This window comes from Natrix helvetica (genome assembly GCF_964273705.1).
Source record: "Natrix helvetica genome assembly, chromosome: 2".
Lineage (NCBI taxonomy): Eukaryota > Metazoa > Chordata > Lepidosauria > Squamata > Natricidae > Natrix > Natrix helvetica.
Genome location: NC_138552.1, coordinates 27,757,750 through 27,783,243, shown reverse-complemented (window position 1 = coordinate 27,783,243; position 25,494 = coordinate 27,757,750). Strand labels below are relative to the sequence as shown.

Here is a 25,494-nt window from a genome sequence, read left to right as displayed (position 1 = left end):
AAGTGGGTAAAATGAGGACCCAGACAGTTGGGGGCAGTAGGATGACTCTGTAAACTGCTTAGAGAGGGCTGTAAAAGCACCTTTGAAGCGGTATATAAATCTAAGTACTATTGCTATATGTGTTCAATCCAGAATTCTTTTAACTTTTTTACAAGTTACCAAAAATAATGAAAAGTCCCTTCTTGAAGTTTACATTTCTGAACATATTTGAAATACCCCTCTCATAGTTAGAGACTACTCCGATTGATTGACTTATCTATATCACAAGCAGAACACTCAAATAAAGGAGAGTATTTGTAGCTCAAGGTTGAAATGAGGGGTCCTTGGTGCTCTCTTAGCTTGCTAGGTAACATCATTAGTGTTACCGTGTTTCCCCAAAAATAAGACAGGGTCTTATTTTCTTTTGACCCCGCAAACATTGCTTGGGCCTTATTGTCGGGGGGGGACTTATTGGTTTGGGGTTGCCGGGTGGCTGCTCTCTTGCGAGCGAGCGCCCGAAGAGGCAGGCACAGCCTCAGGGGCAAACGGCTGTGTTGCGCTGTCGCAGCAGCACAACAAAGCCGCCATGAGGTGACCACGCTCATGAGCAGCTGCCCGGAAACCCCCCTTTCTAGTCGGGCAGAGTGCCACTCACCGACCCAGTAATATCTCAAAGGCGCTAAGCCGCATGGCACCCTGCCCGGCTGGAAAGGGAGGTTGCGCGAGCACCCATTCCTCCCCAGCTCATGTGCCTCCCAGCCTCACCATGCCCTGTGCCAGCTCTTCCTGCAGGGCCAGGGCACCGCCATCGCTGTGCTACCACCGCCACTGTTGTGCTCGGAGCATAACTGTCTTCCAAACTCCGGAGATCTGCTGCCGAGTCTTCCGGCAGCCGCCGCTCTGGGACTGTGGTTGTGGGCTGGCTGCAGGAAGACTCTCTGTCCCTCCAGAGTCTTCCAACAGCCAGCCCACAACCATAGAGCTTGGAAGACTCGGCAGCTGATCTCTGGAGTTTGGAAACCGGTTATGCTTGGAGCATGGTAGCGGCGCCCTGCAGGGAGAGCTGGGCCAGGGCATGGTGAGGCTGGGAGCTGGTGAGGATGCGAGCTGGAGGCAGAACAAGTGCTCGCGCAACCTCTCTTTCCAGCCGGGCAGAGCACCATGTGAATTCGCGCCTTGGGGATATTACTGGGTCGATGAATGGCGCTCCGCCTGGCTGGAAAGGGGCATTGCCGGCAGCTGCTCATGAGAGCAGCTGCCCGGCAACCCCGCGCTCCAGCTGGGCACAGTGTAATCTACCAACCTAGCTGTATTCCAAAGGCATCAAGCAATGTGAGCGCCTTTGCCTCCCCCCCCGGCTCCTGCGCCTTTGCGCCTTCAGGATATCGCTAGGTTAGTGAGTGGTGCTCTGCCTGGCTGGAGGGGGGCGTTGTCCAGGTGGCTTATTATTGTGGGAGGGTGTATATTTTTCCCCACAGGAAAAATATGGCATGGCCTTATTATCAGGACATGTCGTAATTTCGGGGAAACAAGGTAGTAAGGAGGGGGACTTGCTCAATTTATATTCTAGTGGCTTGCCTGTCAGTGTCAGGGGGCAGTCTTAGGGATTCTTTGCTTGAACTGTTTACTGTTAGCTTTTTGGCAGTTTCTTGATTGGGGTATTGTTTGGTCTGCTGTTAACCTTGGAGTTAATCTATGCTGATCTGGGTGCTGATTATTGGTGGAGTATGGGTGAAACCCCCACCAACCCTGACAAGGCAACTCACCAGAATATAAACAGACAGCAAACAACATTCCTTAATAGCACTGATGATGTTACCTACTTTGGATAATGAAATTTCTGCAAGAAAACAAGCTCAGAGAGCACCAACTACCCCTCAGAAAACTCAGCTTTACAGTTGTAGTTACAGGCCAGTGCCAGCAGGTGTCAGCAAGGTGTCAGTGAAACTACACTCCACTATAAATAGCCTAACCCGGTTACAATATTCTAATATATAGTCCCAATCTAATTGGTTAGAATTTAAAAAAAGCATTATGGGAAAGCAAAGTGCAAGAAAAGTCGTATTTAACAACAGGGAATCAATAAAATTTAACTTTTCTTTTAGATTTAAAAGGAAATCTTCCCTTTTTTGTTGTTAACTTTCAGATATTTATAAATTACAGGTCATAACTGGGACTCATTCATTGTAACTTTGAACAGTCACCGAATGAGTGGTTGTTAACTACGGGCTTCCTGTATTTGTGTGTGTGTTTGATTTTGACTGAACTTTCTATCATGCTTAAGATAGCTGAACTTACCTACTAGGAGATACAGTACCTGCATAAAAATAAATGTCTGATTCACCATTGTAAAAAGAGGTTGCATAACTGTTTTACAGTGACTTGGATGAAAATGTTTTCAAAATGGGGCATGTCAATGCAAGGTTTCTACGTTCTCCTGAACATTTTACAAATTGGAGGTAAGTTTGCAATGATGAATTATAGCATTGATGAACGAGACTGATTTAATATTGTGTTTAAATTACATTAGTGATTTTTAGTATTAGTTTGAAACTTAGGAACAAGAATGTAGGTATCAACAAAATTCTGTATAGGTTCAGAGTTTTCTACTCTGGTGTGCTGGTTATTTGTGGATTGAAACCTTTTGAATAGATACTAATTCAAATTTATTGAGACAAAATGTAACAGCATGAGACAGCAGCAGACTAATAATTGAATCAAAGGACATTAACTGACTTATGACTTGGATTTAGCAAGGGAATAATAAAATAATTAGTGATCCAAGAGTGATGGGGAACTAACCAGACAGGTTGGTTTAAGCCCATGAGACTCTAGTAGTTCTTAACTTTATTTGGAGTCCCCCAAATTAAGAACAATCTTATTGTCATGTTTTGATGAGCTGCCAACAGCAGTGATATGATGGCATTTGCAGAAGATATCACTGAAAATCTACGTCTGCCCTTGGTAGATTTGATCAAGTGAAGTTTTAGCTCGGTCTTTCTGTGCTACACTTACTCAGTGTCAGTAGGTCTACTCATTTTAAGATGTTCACTCTGGTTATCTCAAAGGAAATATAACACTTCTATGCAGTTGGTTCATTACATTCTTTAATTACTGATCCTATTCTAATTCTATAATAGTAAAACTATACTATACTAGTTCTAGAACTTGTACCTAGAAAACATATTAATTCCTAGCATAATGCTAAAATTTAAATAGACACTAATACAAGTAGCTATTATCAAGCTTCCCTTGCTTAAAGCCTAAAATAAATTAATAAAAGCCTAAAACTCACCAAGTTTTTGAGGGGAAGGTTCTGTTTCTGGTCGTTTATGATTTGAGATTGTGTTTTATGTCATACATCACCTTGTCCCCCCAAGAGAAAAGTTGACTGTTCTAGTGTAGTTTTGAGAAGGCTGTTGCTGTTTTCTATGTTATTTGTTGTTTATAGTAATAATAAGAGCAATGGAAAAGTAAAGGTAATCATTTCTCTCAGTTTCAGATGGGTTCCTGAACATGTGTGGCTATATTGTCCCAGAGTCACCGGTAGTATTGTCCATTGGTTCCAATTTTACAGCGTTTTGCATTTTCACAAGTGATACTTGTTCTTATAGCAAAATTGGTGCCGAGCAAGTTATCTGGAAAACAAAGACAACAGTTGTCCCTAAAGAACAATACAGCATAATAAATAAAACGGTTTCTAGTGTAACATTCAGTGATACTTCTACATTGGTTTCTCCTCTGACTTGCAACGTTGAGCTACCTGGCGGTTTGGTACAGAACATCTATGGAATTCAAATTCAACTGGGCTGTAAGTCACGTCCTTTAATTTTTCTGTATCTGGCAACGTGGAGAATATTCTAATGATAGAATATAGTAAATTATTTATCTTTTTAAGTTCTTCCCATTACATGTTCTTAAATTTTAGTTATACTTGAATTCAAAAGAGGACAAATCAGTATAACAAATATTCTGACAAATGTAATGAGAAAGGCTAAATAATTTTTCTCTTATTTAAGTACCATATAACATGAAAATGTAATGTTTGTCCATTTACACAGTTTGAGTGTATATTATGAGAAAGTACCGTATTTTTCAGAGTATAAGACGCACCTTTTTTCCTCAAAAAGGCTGAAAATCTGGGTGCGTCTTATACACCGAATACAGCATTTTCTGCCTCCCGAAGCTCGGCCCCTTCACCAAAATGGCCGTGCATACCTTAAGTCATCTTAAGCTTCTGAAAAACTTTGAAATATTAGTAAGGTACAAAAGCGTTTGTGGTTAGATGGGCACGTAATTATGATTTTTCTTTATAATTGTTAGTGAAAAATCACTACTTCAGGGTTTGAGTATGCAATTTAATATTTTAAAGACATGGACAATTTCCATATATTTGCTGTCATTACTCTAATTCAGTTATGGCATTAGATGTGCTGGGCTTAACATTAATGAAAAGATGCTCATGCAAGAAAATATAAAGGAGTCTTGAAAGTATTTCCTTTTTGGATTGGATCAAGATCTCAGCTGTGATCTTTGATATAGAAGAAAGGAATGGGACTTGGAAATTGCAGATTACCATCATAATCCAGTCCATGCTCTTTTATAGAAGTGACTTTAAGCAGTCCACAGAAGCTTGACAAGGATAAATGGAGTAAGAGGGATGGAACATCTATTTGCATGTATCTTCTTGTTTGGACTAGTTTCTGCTATGTTTGTTTTGTTTTTTGTTTTTTTGCAGATCCTCCTGAGAAACCTACAAACTTGAGCTGCATTGTAATTCAGACACAAGCAACATCCTTTATTCAAAGATGTTCCTGGGAACCTGGAAGAGATACATTATTGAGCACTAATTATACTTTAAAGCATAGGTGGTAAATATATTTTAAAATGAACCACTTATTTTTTAATGTGTTTGATTACTTTTAAAGGAACTTCTTACCTTCTCAAATTAATGGTTTCATATTGCAAACCTGAAATATTTTATGCAGCCAGAAATTGTGGGGTCAGTTACCCTGTGAACTGTAAACAGTTCTGACAGTTTGTTCCAAGTAAATTTCCAATTTGAGTAAAGGAGTACTTAATTCGATGTTAATCTTATTTCTTAGAGTAAATTTCATTTAGTTCTGTGATATTTGCTTGTTATTACCGTGTTTCCCTGAAAATAAGACAGGGTCTTATTTTCTTTTGACCCATAAGCACTTGGCCTTATTTTCGGGGAGATCTTATTATTTCAAGGTGCAGGAGGAGGCGAGTGTGGTCACCTTATGGCTGCTGCTTTGTTGCAATATTTTCAGAGAGGGCTTATTTTGGGGGAGGGCATATTTTAGCATATCTGCTCAAAAGCCCAATTGGGCTTATTATCTGGAGATGTCTTATTTTGGGGGAATCAGGGTAATTATGCCACAGATTATGTGAATGTGTCCTTGTAGATACATTATGACATCAAGATATTCATACATTTAATGTATCAAAACTTGTTTATTTTCTTTATATAGGCCAACTGCAGTACATCCTGATTGTATACCTCAAGATAGTAATAATTCCTGTACCATTCCTGTTGTGGTTTTTTTTGTCACCTTGGAAATGTGGGTAGAAGCCAAAAATGAACTTGGAGTAGCTGAATCTGACCACATTGAATTTGATCCCATAACTTGTGGTAACTATGCTCCTTTCCATTAATTAATGTTAGAGGACTCTCATTAATTCTTTCACTTAATATTTGAAATCTCTTCCTCCCCCCACAGATAGTCTGGATTTGAAGAAGAATATTACTCAGAGCATATGAGCCTTTTGTACATAACATTTGTCAACAGCTTCTTACAGTACCTGAATGTTTTGCCTAGGCTCATGCAGCTTCATTTAATCTTTTAAAAAGACATTTGGTTAAATGAATTGTCAACAGGGGCTATGAGCACATTCGTGCATGCTCCAAATCTTAAAATGTCAAGAAGTATATAGTTCTAAATGCAAAATGTTGGCAGTCGAAATTAATTGAATCTGTATATTCAACAATAAAACATTTTCCCCTTTGTTCCTAGTGAAACCACTGCCTCCACACAAGCTGTCCCTCAATTCAGGAAAATTTCCTAAAATCTTAATGCTGTCATGGGAAAACAGATTTGATGAACCTCAAGAACTTAAATATAAAATTCAATATAAGATCTTGAAGAGCAATGATTGGAATGAGGTAACCCTATGGCTATTTTTTATTATGACAATTTCTGTTTTACTGTACAGATAGCCCTCAACTAACAACTGGTCAGTTCAAAGTTATGGTGGCCATCCTTCCCTTCCCCACAGTAACATGATCACATTTAAGGCACTCGTCAACCAACCCGCATTTATGGTTATTTGCAGTGACCCATGGTCACATGACCACATTTGGCAATATTTTTGTTGATAATTTGCATTTACTTCCAGTTTTTGGCAAAACCATCTTGTAGTGAACAATTGGTTTACTTAATAGCTGATTCAAAAAAGATCTTAGAATCGGATTGTGCATGGAAGAAACCCCACAAATATTGCACATCTGAAAACAATTCTGCATGGAGGTCTTGGGGGGATGGAATCTGGCTAATGTCAGAAGCTGGTAGGCAGTTATAAGAAATGCCTACTTAGATTAGGTCTACCAGAACCAAGGTGTATTTATCATTTGTGCAAAAAGAAATGAATATATCTTTTAATTTTTTGTTGAATAAATGATTGCAATAAATACTATTTTTGTTCAGTTACATCACCTTTATCTTTGTTGACTGTTTGCATGAAGATAAAATATTAATATCCAATATTGATATTTTTTTTAAGTATCCATGCAGTGTATTTACTATTTCACATGACTGTACAGTCCTTGACATAAGTGCAATTGAGCCTGGAATTATGATCCTAAATTGTGGTAGTCAGTCAGTGGGTCATTATGTGACTGTCCAATTTTATTGCCTTTGTGGCAGACGTTAAGCGAAAGCATTTTCCCCGATTGATGTTTTTTGCCAGAAACTGGAAATAAATGCTTGTTTCTGGCAAAAGAAAAATCATAAAACATGGTGAAACTACAGGATGGCGCAAATGGCTGTAAATGCCCTTTTAAGACTTTAAAGATAAAATACAACACGACAATTTTAACATCTGTGTGGGTATCATAGTGAGTATCAACACTTACGAAATTCAACTTTATTTTCAGATTCCACCTGAAGATACAGTTTCAAGGAGAACTTCTTTTACTCTCCAGGAACTCAGGCCAAATACAGAATATCAGATTAGACTGTGTTGTGCAATTTATTCATCAAAGTACTGGAGTGAATGGAACGAAGTAATCGGATTCACTGCTGAAGACAGTAAGCAATATTTGTTTGTTTGTTTGTTTACCTGACCTCACAATGTCAAAACATGAAATAGTTACATGTCTGCACAAGTTACCCTGTAACCTAAAAAGAACATAAAAGTCGATCTATAATCCCTTGAGCAAAGAGCCTAAAAATGGATGATCAATTACTATCAAGTGTGGGAAGTCTGATACTACAAATTATTAATATTATCTCTGAAATTAGTAATTATTTTGCTTCAGCAACCTCCATTGGTTATGTAAAAATATTAATCATGATATTCCTTTGAAGATTATATATTTCAAATTCAGTTAGAGCTCAAGAGGGCTCTGACTGCCTGAATAAAGGATTAAAATGACTTTTACAAAGAGGAAAAATGCAGGGCAAATGACACAAACTCTTACAATGTTACAGGATAATAATTTTTTGAATATTATGGATAAAATTTGTTGAGGCTGAGATTTTCCACCGTCTATAAACTATACAGCATTTTTTCCTTTAGTTTGAAAACTGATATTAATAAATAATCCACAAATTATGCAGAGAAACGGACTGGCTGTTCGGTGCATAATATTGTGGAAGTCTAGAACATTTTTAATAACTCTTAAGTGCTACTATAGGATATTTAATATCAATAGAAGATTACAATATGTAACCTGTATCTGGCATTATTGCTAAGCATTATTATAATGAAGCATATGTCAAATTAATTTAAGAGAGTTTTTTTTTATTTTGATAAATATGCATTAAATAAAATGAATAGTGAGATTTTCTAAAATCTAGATGTTTGAATTTTATCGTCTGTTAGAACCATCTAAAGGACCAGCTCTTTGGCGTAACATTAAAACTTCTGATTCAAGAAATTGGACATTAGTCCTTCTTTGGAAGGTAGGAAAAAATTATATATCATGATTGTCTTGCTTTTGATGTTCTTGGCAACAATAGGTATCTTTCATGTTCTAATATATTGCAAGTAAATATGTGGTATTGTAATGTATAGCACTGCTACACAGCTTAGGGCAACAACTTCATGTCCCAATATCCTTTGGGACAGATATAAATAGTAAAAACAAAACATAGTGTAAAATAGTGTTTCTCACACTTGGCAACTTTAAGATGGATAGATTTCAACCCCTACAATTTTCTAGCCAGACAGTTGCCATGACTGAAAAACACTGGTCGAAGAGATGTGCATTGATCTGAGGACTATACTTGCCTTTTAAATGGCATGAAACTAGCTAAGGTCAGGACAATTAGATTTTTGATCTAATTTAACTACTCCCCATATGTTTAATCATTTTCTTCAGTTAACTATAAAAATAACAAATCAATGAACTTGGGAGGGGGTGGGGAAACTTTTAAAATCTCCCTAAAGCAGGGGTCCCCAACCTTTTTGGTTCTCTAGACTGGCTTTGGCAGCTTCGGGAGAATGGTTGGGTTGTAGAAGTCTTAAAAGGTTGTTTGAGAAATCTCATAAGAATTTGGATCATATTCTGAGTGGAATTTCTTGGAAAAAAACAAAAGAACATGATTGGTGTTGATTGTCTATTGAAGCTGGAAAGGAAATCAGGTTTTAGTTTATAACTGCATTTAATAAAATGTACTTAAAAACAGCAGGGTTAATGAAGCATAATTGGATTGTGCTCTGTTTCGGGTAGACATCAATTACCATACCACTCCATGTTAACTTCTCTAAGACATTAACAGTGACATTAAAATTGAATGTATAACATATTTGTTTGTAAACATTCTCAAGTCATTCCTATATATTAGAAATGTATGTTGGTAATTCTGTTTTTTGATCATCTGACTCAGTGTCCAAATATTGATGAATATTATTTCTACCAATGTCTTAAATAAACAGAACACGAATAACAGAAAGTGATATTTTGGGAACAAAGCCTATGTAATGGTGGATGGGAATACCTTTGGGAGGCTAGAAAGAGACACAACTAGGACAAGTTGGTTAAGAGGCAACTTAGTCCACAGAAAAAAATGAAGGCATTGCAAATGTCTCAGAAGGAACCTTCTATACTGGAAAGAAAAACAGGCTTGCAAGATACTGTTAATGTAACTTTGTAGTAAAGTAGAGCTATTACTTCTGGGTAAGCTTCTTGACTACCTCAAAGATGGACATCCTGTTATGACAGTGGTTCTCAACCTGTGGGTCGGGACCCCTTTGGGGGTCGAACAACCCTTTCACGGGTTGCCTAAGACCATCGGAAAACACATATTTTCGATGGTCTTAGAACGAGACACCAATTTTATGGTTGGGGGTCACCACAACATGAGGAACTGTATTAAAGGGTCATGGCGTTGGGAAGGTTGAGAACCACTGTGTTATGATATTCCAGTTCAGTCTGTAGTACATTTTCTATTTGATGCATTGGGTTCCGTTCTGGTAAACAAGGTATTTGATTTCTTAGGTGACTTTTTTTTTACTATTTTGATCTTTCCTAGGATAGAAAAGCAGATAAAAATACTAGATCCAGTCGACAAGCCTTTGAGAGCATTTCCTGTAAATTAAGTTAATTTTTCATGCAGTAAGGTTCCATATTCTCTTCCTGACAAAGGCACTTATACAAGGATTTGGGGTAAAAAGTTTGAGAACTGGCTTTCTTAACTTATAACCTCCTGCTAGTTTGGAACAAAAAAGCTGGGTTAGTTGGGTGAACATCTGGATGTCTATAAAGCATTTTCTTTTCTTATATTATCTCTGAATAAAATAAATCTACTTTTCAACAGGAGTTGAGTCCTTCTGAAGCAAATGGAGTAATTTTGAAATATGAAGTATCTATTTCAGGAAGACCGCCACTTTCTTTTCCAACTAGACATTACACTCTGAATACAACCAAACTGATTTTAAACGTAGAAAACAGGACATATGATGTGAGCATTACAGCATTTAACAAAATTGGTAAATCTCCTACATCAGTTTTGCTTATTCCAGCAACTAATTCAAAAGGTAAAGTTTTTCAAATAATTTAATGAAGGGGGGGGGGAATCTAAATATTAACATTAACAATAGTTGTTAGTTGCGAAGTCCTGTCCGACCCATCGTGACCCCATGGACAATGTTTCTCCAGGCCTTCCTGTCCTCTACCATCCTCTGGAGTCCATTTAAGCTCAAACCTACTGCTTCAGTGACTCCAACCAGCCACTTCATTCTCTGTCATCCCCTTCTTCTTTTGCCCTCAATCTTTCCCTGCATTAGGCTCTTCTCCAGAACGTTAACAATAGACCACTTTCGTTTTTCTTATAGGAGCAATCAAATCTTATTGAAGCCAGTTTGGCCTAGTGATTAAGGAAACAGGCTAGAAAAGCAAGAGACTGTGAGTTCAAGTCCTGCCTTAGAATTATGAAAGTCAGCTGGGTGACCTTGGGTTAGGCTAGGCTAAGCTCACTCTAACTCCAGCTCTCCTCACAGAGTAGTTGTGGGGAAACTAAGAGGAAAAACTTGGTACTTTCAGTTAGTCAAACTCATATGTTATTTAGAAAAGTTTTATCTTCTGTTTGAATCGACTGTTTAAAAAAATGTCTTCAATTTTCTTCAAAGACAAATAAATTGTAAGGAAAAAGTTCATCTTTATTGCAACAACATAGCTGTGGTAATTAGTTTGATTAGTTCTGTTAGTTAATAGATAAAATATTCCATTAAGGTATCTTAAATATACTTCTTGTGTATACAATTATCCTAATTAGATCCTAATGTTTCAGTTGAACAACTGGTTTATGATACAGTAATATGGTGTGGGTCTAGGACATGGGTGTCAAACTTGACGCGTTACATTGCCATCAGGTGACACCTTGTGACATTTTTCCCATTCGTGGAGCTGGGGTGGATGAGGCCTCCACTAGTTTGACACCCCTGGTCTAGGATATCTGAAGAACTCTCTTGCCTCCATTGACTAGCTCATCACGTTTGTTCCAGTGAAAAGGGCCTACAAATCAAATCCTGTTGGCCAAAGAATGTCAGCTGGCAGGGTCCATCCTATTGAATATTTTTCCATCAGAGCTAAGGTTCGCCCCCACACTCCTGGCCTTCTGGAAGAGCCTCAAAGCTTAGCTCTGCTGTTTTGCCAAAGGTCCTGACAGACCTGCTACTTTGGGAGTGACCCAGCTAGAGAAAATCTCTACCACCACCACCACCACCCGACTGCCCATCAGCTTGGTTTTTAGCTTTTTAATTCCGTTTTTCTAATTTTAATTGTTTTTAGTAGATTTTATTTTTTATTACATTATAATATAAGCCATCCAAAGTTGCTCTATCAATGAGATGGAGGGCATAGAAATTTAATAAATAAAATTTCAATAGATATTCTGTCCAATACATATTAACTTTTCTTTTCCTAAAATACATTTGCTGCTACAGGGATGCCAGATATGAGAATATAAACATGTTTTAAACTATTGAACAGAGCCTGTCAGATGAGAATAGTAAAAGTGCTTTAATACCTGAATTTTCTCTCTTGCTTTAAATGTTAAAAAAAAAACCTTGAAATTTTATTCTACTTCTAATGTTTTCTTATCTGTGACTGTAGACATCCACTCTGACTTAGTCAGAAATATGCTGGGATTCGATTGTTCATATGACCAGCTGTATTATATTTCGAACAAGAAATTTCAATTGAATTTTGGTGTTAAAATTAGGAACTTTGTAGAATGCGAGAATTTTAATTTTATATCTTTTGCAGAATTAAGGGTTGTTGTTTTTTCCTAATTTCAGCTCCTGTGAAAAATATTGTTGCATTTCCTGAAGATGGCAAACTCTGGGTAAATTGGACACCTCCCAAAGAGTCAGTTAGTAAATACATAATTGAATGGCAAGAAGCATGTAGCAATTTAAGCTGCCCTACTGAATGGCAGCAGGAACCTGGCTCAAAACGGAGAACATTTTTGAAAGGTAACCCTAGAAAATAATCTGTTATTTATGAAATGGAGAGAAGAATTCATTAGATGCCCTTATTTCCTTTAAGAATAAAACCAATTCTTATTCTTTATCTGCTTTGCCCACCATGCTATACCTTTTAAGGTAAAACACATGCAAAGTGCGGAGGAGGAATAAGAAATAATATACATTTATAAATAATATAAATAAATTTATAAGATGTATTATAAAAAGAAATTAAATCTAATGCTTCTTAGGTTACTGGCCTTCGTCATACATAAGCAGTATTCCTAACTAACAGTAAAAGTGAATTTTAACACTTCAACATTTTTGAACCAATATACCACTTTTCCATGTAAGCTAGGACCTCTAACCTGGAGACAAACTACAAGCCAACATATTGTTGTAGAGTTGGAAATTAGTAAGGTTTGTGTTTTCCTTTTTTTTCATAACCTGAAAGCTGCCCAGAGTCACCGTGTAGGGGGGATAAGCAGCATAAAGATTTAGTAAAGAAATAATTAAAATCGCAGTAGGGAAGCAAGAATTTTCATGCTACAAATACTTTTATTTCCTCAATGCAATAATTCCTGAATGACATTTTGACAAAACAAATAAAATTGCTATTCTGTTGGAGAGAATGTGACTTAATTATGACATAAGGAATATGTTCCCCTGCTGTTCAAATTCCCACAAATTCTCACTTTGCAATACATTGAATCTAAAAGACATTTTGTTTTGATTCTTTACTGCAGATATCAGCAGTGTGCTCAGAAAACAACATTGGGGGCAAATTAATAAAATATGTTGTGTCCTTTAATTTTGAAACTTCTTGTAGAGCAGATTTGGAAAATGATTTAGAATTTTAGAGATCGAATAAGAGTTTTTTCCCCAGCAGGCTATTATTTAAAGCTTTTTATGCATGAAGCATGCTAGAATATATTTTAGTTCTAAGGATGCCATTCCTTTTATTTTAGCTTCTAAGTAAAGAAGCTGGTAAAGGAGAGACTTTCACATGGAAGTTTTTTCTTAACAAATATTCCTATATCCTTCTCTGATACTGTCAAGTGATAAATTCTTGAAATCCACATTTCTAATTAATTTATATTGTTGGATTTTGTTTTATACAAAGGAACAGTATCAGTTATTGATGGACCATTAGCCCAATACAAATAAAAATGGAAAAATTGGGAAATCCCAAATTTAGGAAAATGTTTTTGGGGAAAACTCTGCTCATAGCAAACCTTTGTTCAGTTAACAACTGCGGATTCACTTAACAACAGTGCTTAACAATGCTGCAAAAAAGTTGTTAGGTCAATCACATCACCTACTCATTAATAGGTGTTCTAATAAAGGGCAGTTATGACCATTATTGTCATAATTCAAGACTACTTGTATCACCAATTCTGACAATTTGGAGAAATGCAAATTGTCTTCAAGCTTTATGTACATTGATTACAATTTATATCTTGCCTTTTAGGATAATAATAATCCTAAAGCAGTTTTCATGCAATGTTAAACAACTGCAAAAAAGGTAGAAAGTTTTCAAGCATTTCTAACGCGCAAGCAACTTCTTGCTGCTGTACATAGCAATATCTATGCATTCAGTTTTGGTCGCCACGATGTAGAAAAGATGTGGAGACTCTAGAAAGAGTGGAGAGAAGAGCAACAAAGATGATTAGGGGACTGGAGACAAAAACATATGAAGAATGGTTGCAGGAACTGGGCATGTCTAGTTTAATGAAAAGAAGGACTAGGGGAGACATGGTAGCAGTGTTCCAATATCTCAGGGGTTGCCACAAAGAAGAGGGAGTCAAACTATTCTCCAAGGCACCTGAGGGTAGAACAAGAAGCAATGGGTGGAAACTAATCAAGGAGAGAAGCAACTTAGAACTGAGGAGAAATTTCCTGACAGTTAGAACAATTAATCGGTGGAACAACTTGCCTCCAGAAGTTGTGAATGCCCCAACACTGGAAGTCTTTAAGAAGATGTTGGACACCATTTGTCTGAAACGGTATAGGGTTTCCTGCCTAGGCAGGGGGTTGGACTAGAAGACCTCCAAGCTCCCTTCCAACTTTGCTATTGTATTGTACGGTTGTTTTCAAATGTCTCTGAAAATAGGTACTACAAAATTAAGTTACATTTCTCTCTATGAGGAAATACGTGTATGAGAGGGTATTTCTTGTTTTTTAACAGTGTTAGCATTTTTAATTTAGGTAAATAGGACCTGTAAATTTCTCTTTTTTAGGAACCATAAAGCCATACAAGTGTTACATAATAACAGTGCATCCATTATATATTGGTGGTCAAGGAGCAGGAGAATCAACACAGGCCTATCTTAAACAAGATGGTAAGTTTACTACCATAGTAAGTGCTTTCTTGAGGAGGCCACAATGCAGTAATTGGTTTATATTACTTTTTAAATACTGCCTAATTTTCATAATAAATTGATACGAAAGTGAAGTATAAAACAGTAAAGCTACAGGAACTGCATTAGCTGCAATCATAAAATATGACAGTAATGAGAGAAAGAGAGAGAAATGGGATTCCATAACATATATTCAAAACAAAAGCCTAGGTGAATATTGATGCTCCAGGTAAGATTGAGCGAGGCGGTTAGACTGTAATGCTTTTGGTGAATGCAAACGTAGGCAAATTTGCAAGTTACTAAAAGAACCTTGAACTGCTTGACGGTATAGTGGCAACTAGTGCTGCTTCTTCATAAATATAGTTCTAGCAGGATGTCCCTTCAGCATTTTGCTCTACTGCATCTGCAGACAAATCCCCGAAGCCAGCTTCAGATAATTTCTCATTTCCTTCTGTTCTGTAGTTATGTAGCCTACATAATAGAATATGCATGGCACAGGGCCTAGTTACATGCAGGATCGCATCCTGCCCCACACATCCCTACGACCAATTTGCTCACACAGAGAGGGACTTCTCCGGGTGCCGTCCGCCAAACAGTGCCGGGGGGCGACACCCAGGAGCAGAGCCTTCTCTGTGATGGGCCCAGCCCTGTGGAATGACCTCCCCCGTGACATCAGGATTACTTCCGATCTCCGCTCCTTCCGTGTACAGCTGAAGACCCACCTCTTTCAATTATCTGGCCTGGCTCAATCGCAATCGTAATCTCTCTTATTCCTCCTAACTGTTTTTTAAATTGTCTTTTAAATGTCAAATTTTTAACTGCATATTGGGTTTCCTACAATTGGGGTATTTTAATGCTGATTTTTAACTGTCTAAATGATGTAATTTGTTACCTCCTCCGTGTATGCGTGTATGTGTGTTTTGTATGTATGTACGTTTATGTGTTTTGATACATCTTCTATGTTTTATATGCTCCATTGTACGCCGCCCCGAGTCCTACTTGGAAAGGGAGCGGCTAATAAATTCAAATTATTATTATTATTATTATTATTATTATTATTATTATTATTATTATTATAAAAGAACTAATTGTTGATCTTCAGCAAAAAACTTTTAAAGTACTGTTTGTGTACAGTGCCTGCTACTGGACCCGCTGTTCGAACAAAGAAACTTGGAAAGTTTGAAGCTATTTTAGAATGGGAACCTCTTTCAGTGGAAGAACAAAATGGGTTTATCAAAAACTACACCATTTCTTATAGAACAGCAACTGGAGACGAAAGAGGTAAGTGTGTTGCTAATTTTTAGTTATTTGAATGATATCCTAGGCAAAGGTTTCAAAGTTAAGTTTACTTTAGGCTTTACCGGATCCAGGCTGCAGAAATTAAAAAAAATCACTACATGGCAGCAAAGGGATATAGAAAACTAACTCTCTAGCTGCCACCTAGTATTCATCTCGATTTTTGTGGGTGAACCTTACTTGTCAGTTGCTTGTACACAAATACTCTCGTGCACAAACAGTCCTGTACTACGTTGTGGCTCATTATCATTCATGCATGGTTCACCTTTTATATAGATTACTGCAATGCACTCTACATGGGACTGCCCTTGAACAGTATTTGGAAGCTTTAGCTGCTGCAAAATGTGGCTGCATAGGCATGTTATGTGCACCTCTCAATCAGCAAATATTATATCTCCATTCTGTGGACTTCCTTGGTTGCAAATTTTATTCTGAGTATAATGCAAAATTCTAGTGATAATCTATAAAGCCTTTCATGCCATGGGATTGGGTTATCTGAGGGACTGCCTCTCTTCAATTGCATGTAATCCAGTCAGATCTGGGAGCAAGTCATGTTTTAGGTTCTGTCAGCCAGGAAGTATGCTTTTTGGGTGGAGGCTTAGAAGGAGAGCTTTCTCTGTCATGGTTTCAACTGTATGAAACATCATTTGCCCTCCCATCACACCACAACCACCACCTTGGAGATCATAGTGATCCTGTTAACTTTTTGCAAGGCCCCAAAAACATGGTTTTGTGATGGGCATGGAAACCTAGGAATGTACTACCCTGTTTCCCCGAAAATAAGACCTCCCCAAATAGAAAGCCCAATCGGGTTTTTGAGTGCATGTGCTAAAGTAAGCCCTTCCCTGAAAATATTGCAACACAGCAGCAGCCATGAGGTGACTACGCTTGCCGTCTCCTGCACCTCGAAAATAATAAGACCTCCCCAAAAATAAGGCCAAGCGCTTATTTCGGGGGTCAAAAGAAAATAAGGCCCTATCTTATTTTCAGGAAAGTATGGTAGAGCCTTCACAGTGGCTGTATTGACTAAAAGGGTGGAAGTGTGATCCAAAACTATGATTTTGAATCTCCTGATACAGGTTTTATATGGTTTAATATTGTTTTAATGTTTAAATTATTCTATTGTTTTGCTGTGTTTGTATTTTTTTTAACTTTATGAGCTGCCCATAGTTACACGTTGAGATGGGCAGCTATATAAATTCAATTAATAAATAAATGAAATAATGCGAAGTAATTGTAGTAAATATGTGCAGTCATATCTAGGCACTTGATTGTTTCAGAATTCATTTAAATCAGTATTCGACACATTTTTGAAGCAGAAACCTTGTCCCAGCACTCAGCTTTCTCTCAGTCATTGACGTGCAAGAGAGAACTTGCTGACATTGGCTGCCCCATGACTTGCTATTTCTTCCAGCCAAAATAGCGGGTCGTGTGGTAAGTCACAAGGTTTTCTTGGTACTCATCAGTTTCAATGTTCATCACATCTTCCAGAACAAATTATCCAACAGGTGTCGAGATTCCACTGTATTTCATCCAATATAGTTTGTGCGTGTTATGATATGCAGTAATATTAATGCAGAATATTTTGACAGAACTAATAAAATTAGAAATGAAGGTTGGACTATACTGAGATCAGGTCTAAATGTTCTTATTTGAATTAAGGTTAGAGAAAATTAGTTTGGATAGATTTAATGTAAATATTGACAATTCATTTTTTTTTAATTTCTAGTTGTGGCTGTGGACCCTTCAAAAACGGAGTACCTACTATCATCCTTATTAAGTAACACTTTGTATATAGTGCATATGACAGCATATACAGAAAGTGGAGGGACAGCTGGTTCTCAGTTTACGTTTTCTACCAATAGATTTGGTAAGGTTTGCATATAAATATTCCAGTTTTGAAAAGAATCAGCTTGGGATGAAATACTTCCCAAATACCCATTAGAATTCCTCCCTTTTTTAGACCACTTGAAAGTCCTATATAGATGATTTTATTACTTTGTTCTGATTAATGTACACTGGGAATGTGGCATAATTCACAAATCGGGTGATTGGTTTTTGTCATTTTTGGTTTGTTTGTTTAACACAATATGTGAATTTAAACATGGTTAAGGATAGGTATGATTCATTTGTTATTTTCATTATCAATTAATAGATTTTAGAGTTTTTTAAAATTATTTTGAGGTAAACTAATAAACATTTGAAGAAAATGGGCTGATTTCCTTTTACATTTTCTTTTTCAGAGGATGGAGAAGTAGAAGCAATTGTTGTTCCTGTCTGCATAGCAATTCTTCTAGTTACTTTAGTGGGCGTATTAGTTTGCTTCAGCAAACGAGATATGTAAGTATTCTTAGTGGTATTATCCCGTATAGTACCACATATTCAGCACTTTGCGTGTCATTCTTGATTGAGCAAAGGAGGGAAGGCTGCATTGACACTAATAGACTATTGTGTATGTGTGTGCTAATACGTATAAAATTCTGAGCTGAATGTCACTTGTCATTTTTTTACTTGTCTTTTTATTATTTTTCTCCAGGATTAAGAAACACATCTGGCCTAATGTGCCTGATCCTTCAAAGAGTGTAATTGCTCAATGGTCACCACAGACACCAGCTAAGGTAAAAGGAAAAGGAAAAACAAAATTAGATTATAAGCTAATTAGCAAAAACATAACTAAGGAATGGGAAAGGCAATTTTCCAGATGTGGCATCCTTCCCTAACTCCTGGGGGTTGATTTATTGAGAGCTGCATAGTTGGGGTTGGTTGGGAAAATTGAAAAAGAGCAAAATATCTCCTCCTCCATTCTGTCAACCTAATGTTGAATTAGAGTTTACATGGAGAAAAGAGGCTGTTGCATTTGATGAAGAACTTGACTGGAATCCAGACCAAATCTTCAATTCAGTGCAAAAATGTAATTAGTTTCTTATATGGTATATTTTTTTTAAAAAAACAATCCTAATATGTTAGAGGCTTCAGTATATAATAACCTGATTTTTTAAAAAAATCAAAAGGACAATCCTATATATTATGCAGAATTGTCAGGCACGTACGGAATAATGCAAATTCAGCAGAATGTCTGGTATGACCTGCATTTGAAAAGTTGCATTGTCAAGTCATGTGTTTTAGTGAGATAGAGACCAATCTGAAAGGCCAAGGAGGCACTCCATTAATTTACTACTGAAGAAGCTTGACTTTCTGACAGAAAGAAAAGAACGATGAGGGCAGACTAAAGATCGCAGCAAATAAATGTAGTTTTGATTTAAAATCAAATTGCATCCCAGATAATTATAGTGACATTTTTGTCTTTTTTTTTCTTTAAAGCATTTTAATTCAAAAGAGGAAATATATCCAGAGGGCAGTTTCACTGATGTCAGTGTTGTAGAAATTGAAGCCGAGGACAAGAAATCCCTTTCAGATCAAGATCTGAAGCCTTTTGACTTGCTTAGAAAAGAGAAGAATGCCTCAGAAGGTCACAGCAGTGGAATAGGAGGCTCATCCTGCATGTCTTCTCCTCGGCAAAGTGTTTCCGATAGTGATGAAGGGGAACCTGCTCAGAACACTTCCAGCACCGTCCAGTACTCAACTGTAATACCCAGCGGCTACCGGGATCAAATTCCTGCAGTGCAAGTCTTTGCCAGGTCTGAATCTACACAGCCTCTCTTAGATTTAGAAGAGAGGCCAGAGGACCAACAGATGCTTGGAAATGACAGTGCAATGCCCAAGCATCGTTACTTCAAGCAAAATGGTAGCTGGGATGACACTGCCACAGATTTTGAAAAAGTGGGACAGATTTCTCCAGTAAGTGAGGAAGATACTACCAGGCTTCCAGCATCACAAATAGGTGGATCTGGCCCAGAAGCAGATGGACAGGGAATGGACTTCATAGGTGCATTTGCTCCTAACTCAATGGAACAGGCTGGGCAGCTTGAAAACAACACAGATATGGTAACCAATGAAGAGGTGCCCAAAAGCTACCTTCCACAGACTGTACAGCAAGGTGGTTATATGCCCCAGTGAAAAGAAAATACTGTTTTGCCATTGCTCTGATAAGTTAAATAGTTTTTTAAAATCAGGCTCATCTGTGGAAGCTAATTTGGACAACGTGGGATTTGGGAAATTTGAATAGACTTTTAAAGGAAAATTTCTAGACTTCTACTGATTTTTTCCTTCAAGCACTACATATATTCAACTTCATTGAGACGTTGATGACATTTCAGTTTTGTCCTGGGCATTCCACTTTATTTTTAATGTAGAATATAAAGCTACATTCGTTTTCATGAAGACATGCAAGCCAGGAGTTGATAATTGCAAATACTGCCCTGCAGTTAAGACCATAAGAGGTTAAACTACATTATGAGTGTTCCATTTATGATTGTCTAGCACCGACATTTCAAAAATAGTGTTTTAACTACCGTGAAAGTTATCCAGAAGCAAATAGTTTACTGCCTGTCTGGCCAAACATAAATGCTTCAGGCAGAATATAAACATTACATGGGTCTAGGATAGCCCCATAATTAACTAACTAAAACTGTTTTGTTTGCTTGGGCTCTTTCTCTGACTGTAGCATGTTACTTGTGCCAGATAAGGACTGTATTCATTGAGTGAATGATCAGCTAATTGAATCATGATTATGTTAAAAAGTTGACTGCTAATATTTCATGTTGACTTTTGACTGCCAGTATTTTCATGCCTTTTGTATCTTGCACCTTGAGCCATATCTGCAGAAATGTAAATAGTACATTTGGAACTCAATCCTATAAAGTTAAATGTGTGTATGCTTATTTTTATTACCATATAATCATAATTAGGGGCAATTGTTATTAAAGAGAAATATATACCATTCTTTTGTTAACTGCTAAACGCCAGGTTCGGGCATTCCATCGTGTGCATAATTATGAAGGCTGGAAACTCTGCAGCTGAGTTATTGAAGACACCAGGCTGAGTTGTGGTCTTTGTATTTCAGTTCAGTGTTCTACTACCTATGAAGAAATTTATTCAGTTCCTTTGGTTCATACTAGTTTATTAAAAATAATTCCCACAATGCATTAATAGCCTGAATGTCTTTTGATGCAGTCCAGGAACACTAAAGTATAAAAATTAAAGCTTATTTGATTGGGGTTTTTAAAATAATTTCAGTATGTGTATATATTGAAACTTTATAAATCATCAGGAAAATGTTCATTTTCATGATGCTCTTTTTCTTCAGGAGCATATTATCAGTAGTATCTGACATTTATACAGTAGACAAGCTGATAAGTTATACAACACAAGCTCAAAATATAACCACAAATATATTTAATCATTTTCAAAGTTTCAAGTGTACAATTGGCTCTGAACATGGATGTATTCTTGCCATAGCCTTAAGTGGCCTGATCTTACTCGGCTTTTTCTGCACCTGTCATCCTTGGAAATGAAGTCAACGCACACCTGGTTAATCACAAATTTATTATGATTTGGCTTTTGAGTTTGTTTTCTCTTTCTCGGGAATTCAAATCATTTTTGGAAAATTAACAGTTTGATGCCTATTCATTGAAATTATCCTACACTGAATCCTAGAAAATGAGCAGAAATTGTTAGTTGATGAAAACGGAACGAAGTGTAAACATAATCCACAATTCCTGCCAAGTTCTCAAATCTTGGAGGAAGAATTTCCAAGCATAATAGAGAAAGTATTGACTCCCTATCTCATGGGGTGGTCAGTCCATTATTTTATATCTCTTTGCATCAAATTAAATGTTGCTGTAGATGAAAACCTCTTTCAATGTTTTTTTTTAATAGTTCTCAGCTGCTTATCTGAACCTTTATATTTTTGAAAGTTTTCAGTCTACCATATGAAACCATTTTGAACATTTTTCCTCTTAAATACAGCAGCTAAAAGTCACCAATTAATTTTATAATTTCTATGTTCTAATTGTGGAATGCACCAAGAGCATTCATTAACATTATACAAAAGCAGCATTATCTAAATTGGAGAATGCTATATAGACATGGTGTTACTCAAAAATTACATCACAATGATGTAACTTCAAATATATAAGAATGGTGCTCAGAATTGTATTACTTATGATTTCTCCAACCTTGTGACCACCTGTATTAATCTCATAGATTCTTAGGTGGAAAATCTTTACATTTGTTAATTCTCATTTACCGTATACAGTATAATATAATTGCTAGCATGCAGAGCCTTTTCTCAACTTCACAATTACTATCGTAATCTGGAAAATGGGTAGAACATTATGAGAATGTCTCAAAAATCCCCGCTAGCAAAGGGATGGAAAAGGGGCTGGTTTTATTGGCTCAATGTATTGGGCTTTGTTTCCTAAAGATGGATTCCCCCATGGAAAAATTTGATCATGGAAACCGAGACAGTCAGCCTCAGTTCCTTCCTTCAAGACTGATGTTTTTCCTGAACTCCAAGGAGGAAAACCCATCAGCCATATGACTCCTGCTGGAACAGTATTTTTTTCAAACTTGGCAGCTTTCCAATGAATGGAAAATTAACTGGGGAATTCTGTGGTTGAAGCCCCCTCATCTTAAAGTTACCAAGCTGGAAAAACATAAGACTGTATGTCACGGGACATATTTCAGCATAAATATATTTTTACAAATTCAATTTATTTTAAGCCTCAATTTCTTCATTACTTTGAAGCAAATTAATCTACCTATCATGCCAATTATTTTTTAAATTAAGCATTTATCCCTGGTTTTGGAAGTAGAACACAATTCTTTTTGTTGTAATTTATATCATGATATGTAGCCCCTGGTTTTACCATTATTAGGAATATCCACTCGAGTTGACTTCGTTCAGTTCTGCTAATAAAATTCGTCAGATAAATTGAATGTTGGATTGTAAAATTATAATTGCCTGTGAGTGAATAAATTAGGTAACATATATAACATTTTTAATTATTCTGTACCTTGGTGTTGTTTTTTTAATACAATGAAGAAGCAGGTATTCCAGGTTTATTTTTATTACATTTGAAAGTAATTGATATTGATTGGGAAAGTATTTGTTTAGTCTTGAGATTTATAATCACAGCTTCCTTGCATGTCAATAGGAATGCTGCTCTTAATGCCTTAAGCTTGAAGGTAGATTAATAGGAAAGGAAGACAATCCAAAAGTTATGATGACTTTTTAAGGGTCTTTTGCTTTTTTGTTCTGATCTTTTCCTCAGGTAAAACCAACATTTTAACTTAAATGTTAGTATATATCAAAGCAGTTATTAATAGGTGTAGAGGCTGTGTGAATAAACAAGCTGCTTACTTACAGAAATATCCATTAAGAATTGAAAAAATATTTTATCAGGTAGGACTATTCACAGGATGTAATCAAAAAAGACAAGATGTTGACTCCAGCAATGCAATGCCTATTTTTTATATATATTGTGGCCATTTTGATTTTTTTGACCACAACCTGTGGACAACCCGATGACGATGACTATGGATCTGCTCATGGCTTCCTATGTAACTATAACTAATTAAAAATAGGCTAATTTGTGACATTATGAAGTAGCAATAGCACTTAGACTTGTATACCGCTTCACAGTGCTTTCCAGCCCTCTCTAATCGGTTTACAGAGTCAACATATTGCCCCCAACAATCTGGGTCCTCATTTTACTCACCTCGGAAGGATGGAAGGCTGAGTCAACCTTGAGCCTGATGAGAAGGGAATTCCTGGAGAGAGCAATGAGTGAGCCTGCAGTGCTGCATTCTAACTACTGCACCATCACGCAATGAGGCATTGTGAATTCATCCCAATACCACTATGCCTGACTAAAAATGGTGTCCCAGCATTGGGCTTTTGAGTAGTATTAAATCCTAAAATGGCAACTTGATCATTTTCTATCTTTTGTCTAATTACCAATTGTAAAAAATAAAATGATTTAATAATTGTAAATTACAATTGAGCATGTATGTTGCTAAAATTGGAAATTTTTAAGGTAAAGGGAATCTGGCAATGCTCATTTTCCATTGTATGACAAAGTAGCATTAAGAACAGTGCTTCTCGACTTTGACAATTTTAAGCTGTGTAGGCTTCAAGAGCCATGTTGGCTGGGGAATTCTGGTAGCTGAACTCCACACAGCTTAAAGTTGCCAAGGTTGAGAAGCACTGATTTAAGACTATAGACTTTTGCAAACTAATTCAATAGATACCTATCTTGATCAATATACCTTCCTCAGACCTGCTTCCCATACTATTGTTTCTATCCACTAGATACATATCCAATGAACTGGTATTGTAAACTGAAAGATTAGATTAATCTTTATGATTTACTTCTTGGTCCCTCCATGTAACAGATTCCTTCTTTGTGGACAATGGAATTGTAAAAGAAAATGCCTTTATACCCAGCTCTTAACTGAAAAGCATAAAACCAAAAAGAAACATTTTTTCTTTAAAATAGCTCTCTTTTTTTAACGAAAGAAGCCAAAGGCGGAAGGCAAATCTGTTTCGTTCAAGAAATGAGGGTTAGGGCTGATGTGAAAGGACTAGGGCAGTACTCAGGACATACAGATGAAACTCGAAAAATTAGAATATCATGCAAAAGTTCATTTATTTCAGTAATGCAACTTAAAAGGTGAAACTAACTTTTGCACAATATTCTAATTTTTCAAGTTTCACCTGTATTTCATAGAAGCCTGTAAACAGCACTTGCATTTATCAAATATTGTTGAAGAGCATTCAGTCTTAGATTTAGACTAAGGAAATAGGAAATTACACATTTTGAAAAGTATTGTATTTGATTTGCAGTTTAATCTATGCAATTTACCGACAGTAGCCACAATGTTTTCACAGAATTATGTTATCTTTATTTGAAATTTACAGCAGCCAAAATCCTCTTTGCACTCCGTTTGCAAGAAGCGAAAGGGCCTTTACTTGGCACATATTGTTTACGTGCTGCTACTACCTGGTTACCAGGAAAAGTTCACGTTGCCATCGCCAGACATTGTTGCTTCACCTTTTTAACAATTTCAGTGAACATATAATGCTGACTGAATTTCTCTCTGTGAATCGGAGAGAACAGTTCTAAGTGATCTAAGCTTATAACTATTGTATAAATTGTCTTCTGATGGCTAAGAAACTAAGAGTTACATTAAAATGAAAGCAAAATAAATCTCAAAAGTATGAACAAGGCAATCAGGCTGCTGCTGTTGCAATGAAGATGTACGCATTCATTATTCATTATTTGATCTGAGAAATCTGGAGAGCCTGGTCATTATAGCCAATTCAGTTTGTATAATATACCAGTAATCAAGGTCTTTGACCCTTCCAGAAAGCTGTCCTAATACCCCTTCCTCATAATGTGAATGCATGTTTGTTACTGTATAAATGTGAAAACACTTATTGGCATTTAAATTTGTAGCTTTCAGTCTTTTCCTGAATTGCCATTTGCGTATTTCTTTGAAATCCATCTATAAACAATTACAAAATTGTTAGAAGAAAGAGCTATTATGTTGTTTGTATTGTTGGCTTTTTATTATCTTTTTATTGGCTTTAAAATAATAAAAGAAATGTATGTCATTTAACGTCTTGTATTTTTCCATTGTTGCTTTCTTTTGAGATGTTTTGTTACACTAATATAAGAATTACTGTTACTAATATAGTAATTATACATTTGCGAATTAGTGGGAGGGATTAAGGCTGCAT

The 25,494-nt window shown here is 36.6% G+C and overlaps 1 protein-coding gene across 3 annotated transcripts in view; it reads left to right on the top strand.

The window, feature by feature from the left end:
- Positions 1 to 25,377, top strand: part of IL6ST (interleukin 6 cytokine family signal transducer) — a 31,443-nt gene extending 6,066 nt beyond the window's left edge. For 2 of the 3 annotated variants that reach the window (XM_081941277.1, XM_081941278.1), the window contains exons 2-16: positions 2,358 to 2,438; positions 3,476 to 3,790; positions 4,718 to 4,850; positions 5,475 to 5,635; positions 6,018 to 6,166; positions 7,157 to 7,310; positions 8,107 to 8,186; positions 10,044 to 10,263; positions 12,025 to 12,201; positions 14,433 to 14,534; positions 15,687 to 15,833; positions 17,578 to 17,718; positions 18,092 to 18,188; positions 18,385 to 18,466; positions 19,170 to 25,377. In XM_081941277.1, coding sequence (XP_081797403.1) covers positions 2,366 to 2,438; positions 3,476 to 3,790; positions 4,718 to 4,850; positions 5,475 to 5,635; positions 6,018 to 6,166; positions 7,157 to 7,310; positions 8,107 to 8,186; positions 10,044 to 10,263; positions 12,025 to 12,201; positions 14,433 to 14,534; positions 15,687 to 15,833; positions 17,578 to 17,718; positions 18,092 to 18,188; positions 18,385 to 18,466; positions 19,170 to 19,865 — 2,727 coding nt within the window. In that variant the 5' untranslated portion in view covers positions 2,358 to 2,365 and the 3' untranslated portion in view covers positions 19,866 to 25,377. The remainder of the gene's footprint in view (positions 1 to 2,357; positions 2,439 to 3,475; positions 3,791 to 4,717; positions 4,851 to 5,474; positions 5,636 to 6,017; positions 6,167 to 7,156; positions 7,311 to 8,106; positions 8,187 to 10,043; positions 10,264 to 12,024; positions 12,202 to 14,432; positions 14,535 to 15,686; positions 15,834 to 17,577; positions 17,719 to 18,091; positions 18,189 to 18,384; positions 18,467 to 19,169) is intronic. The other variant, XM_081941279.1, reaches the window with a different exon arrangement.
- Positions 25,378 to 25,494: the final 117 nt, after the last annotated feature.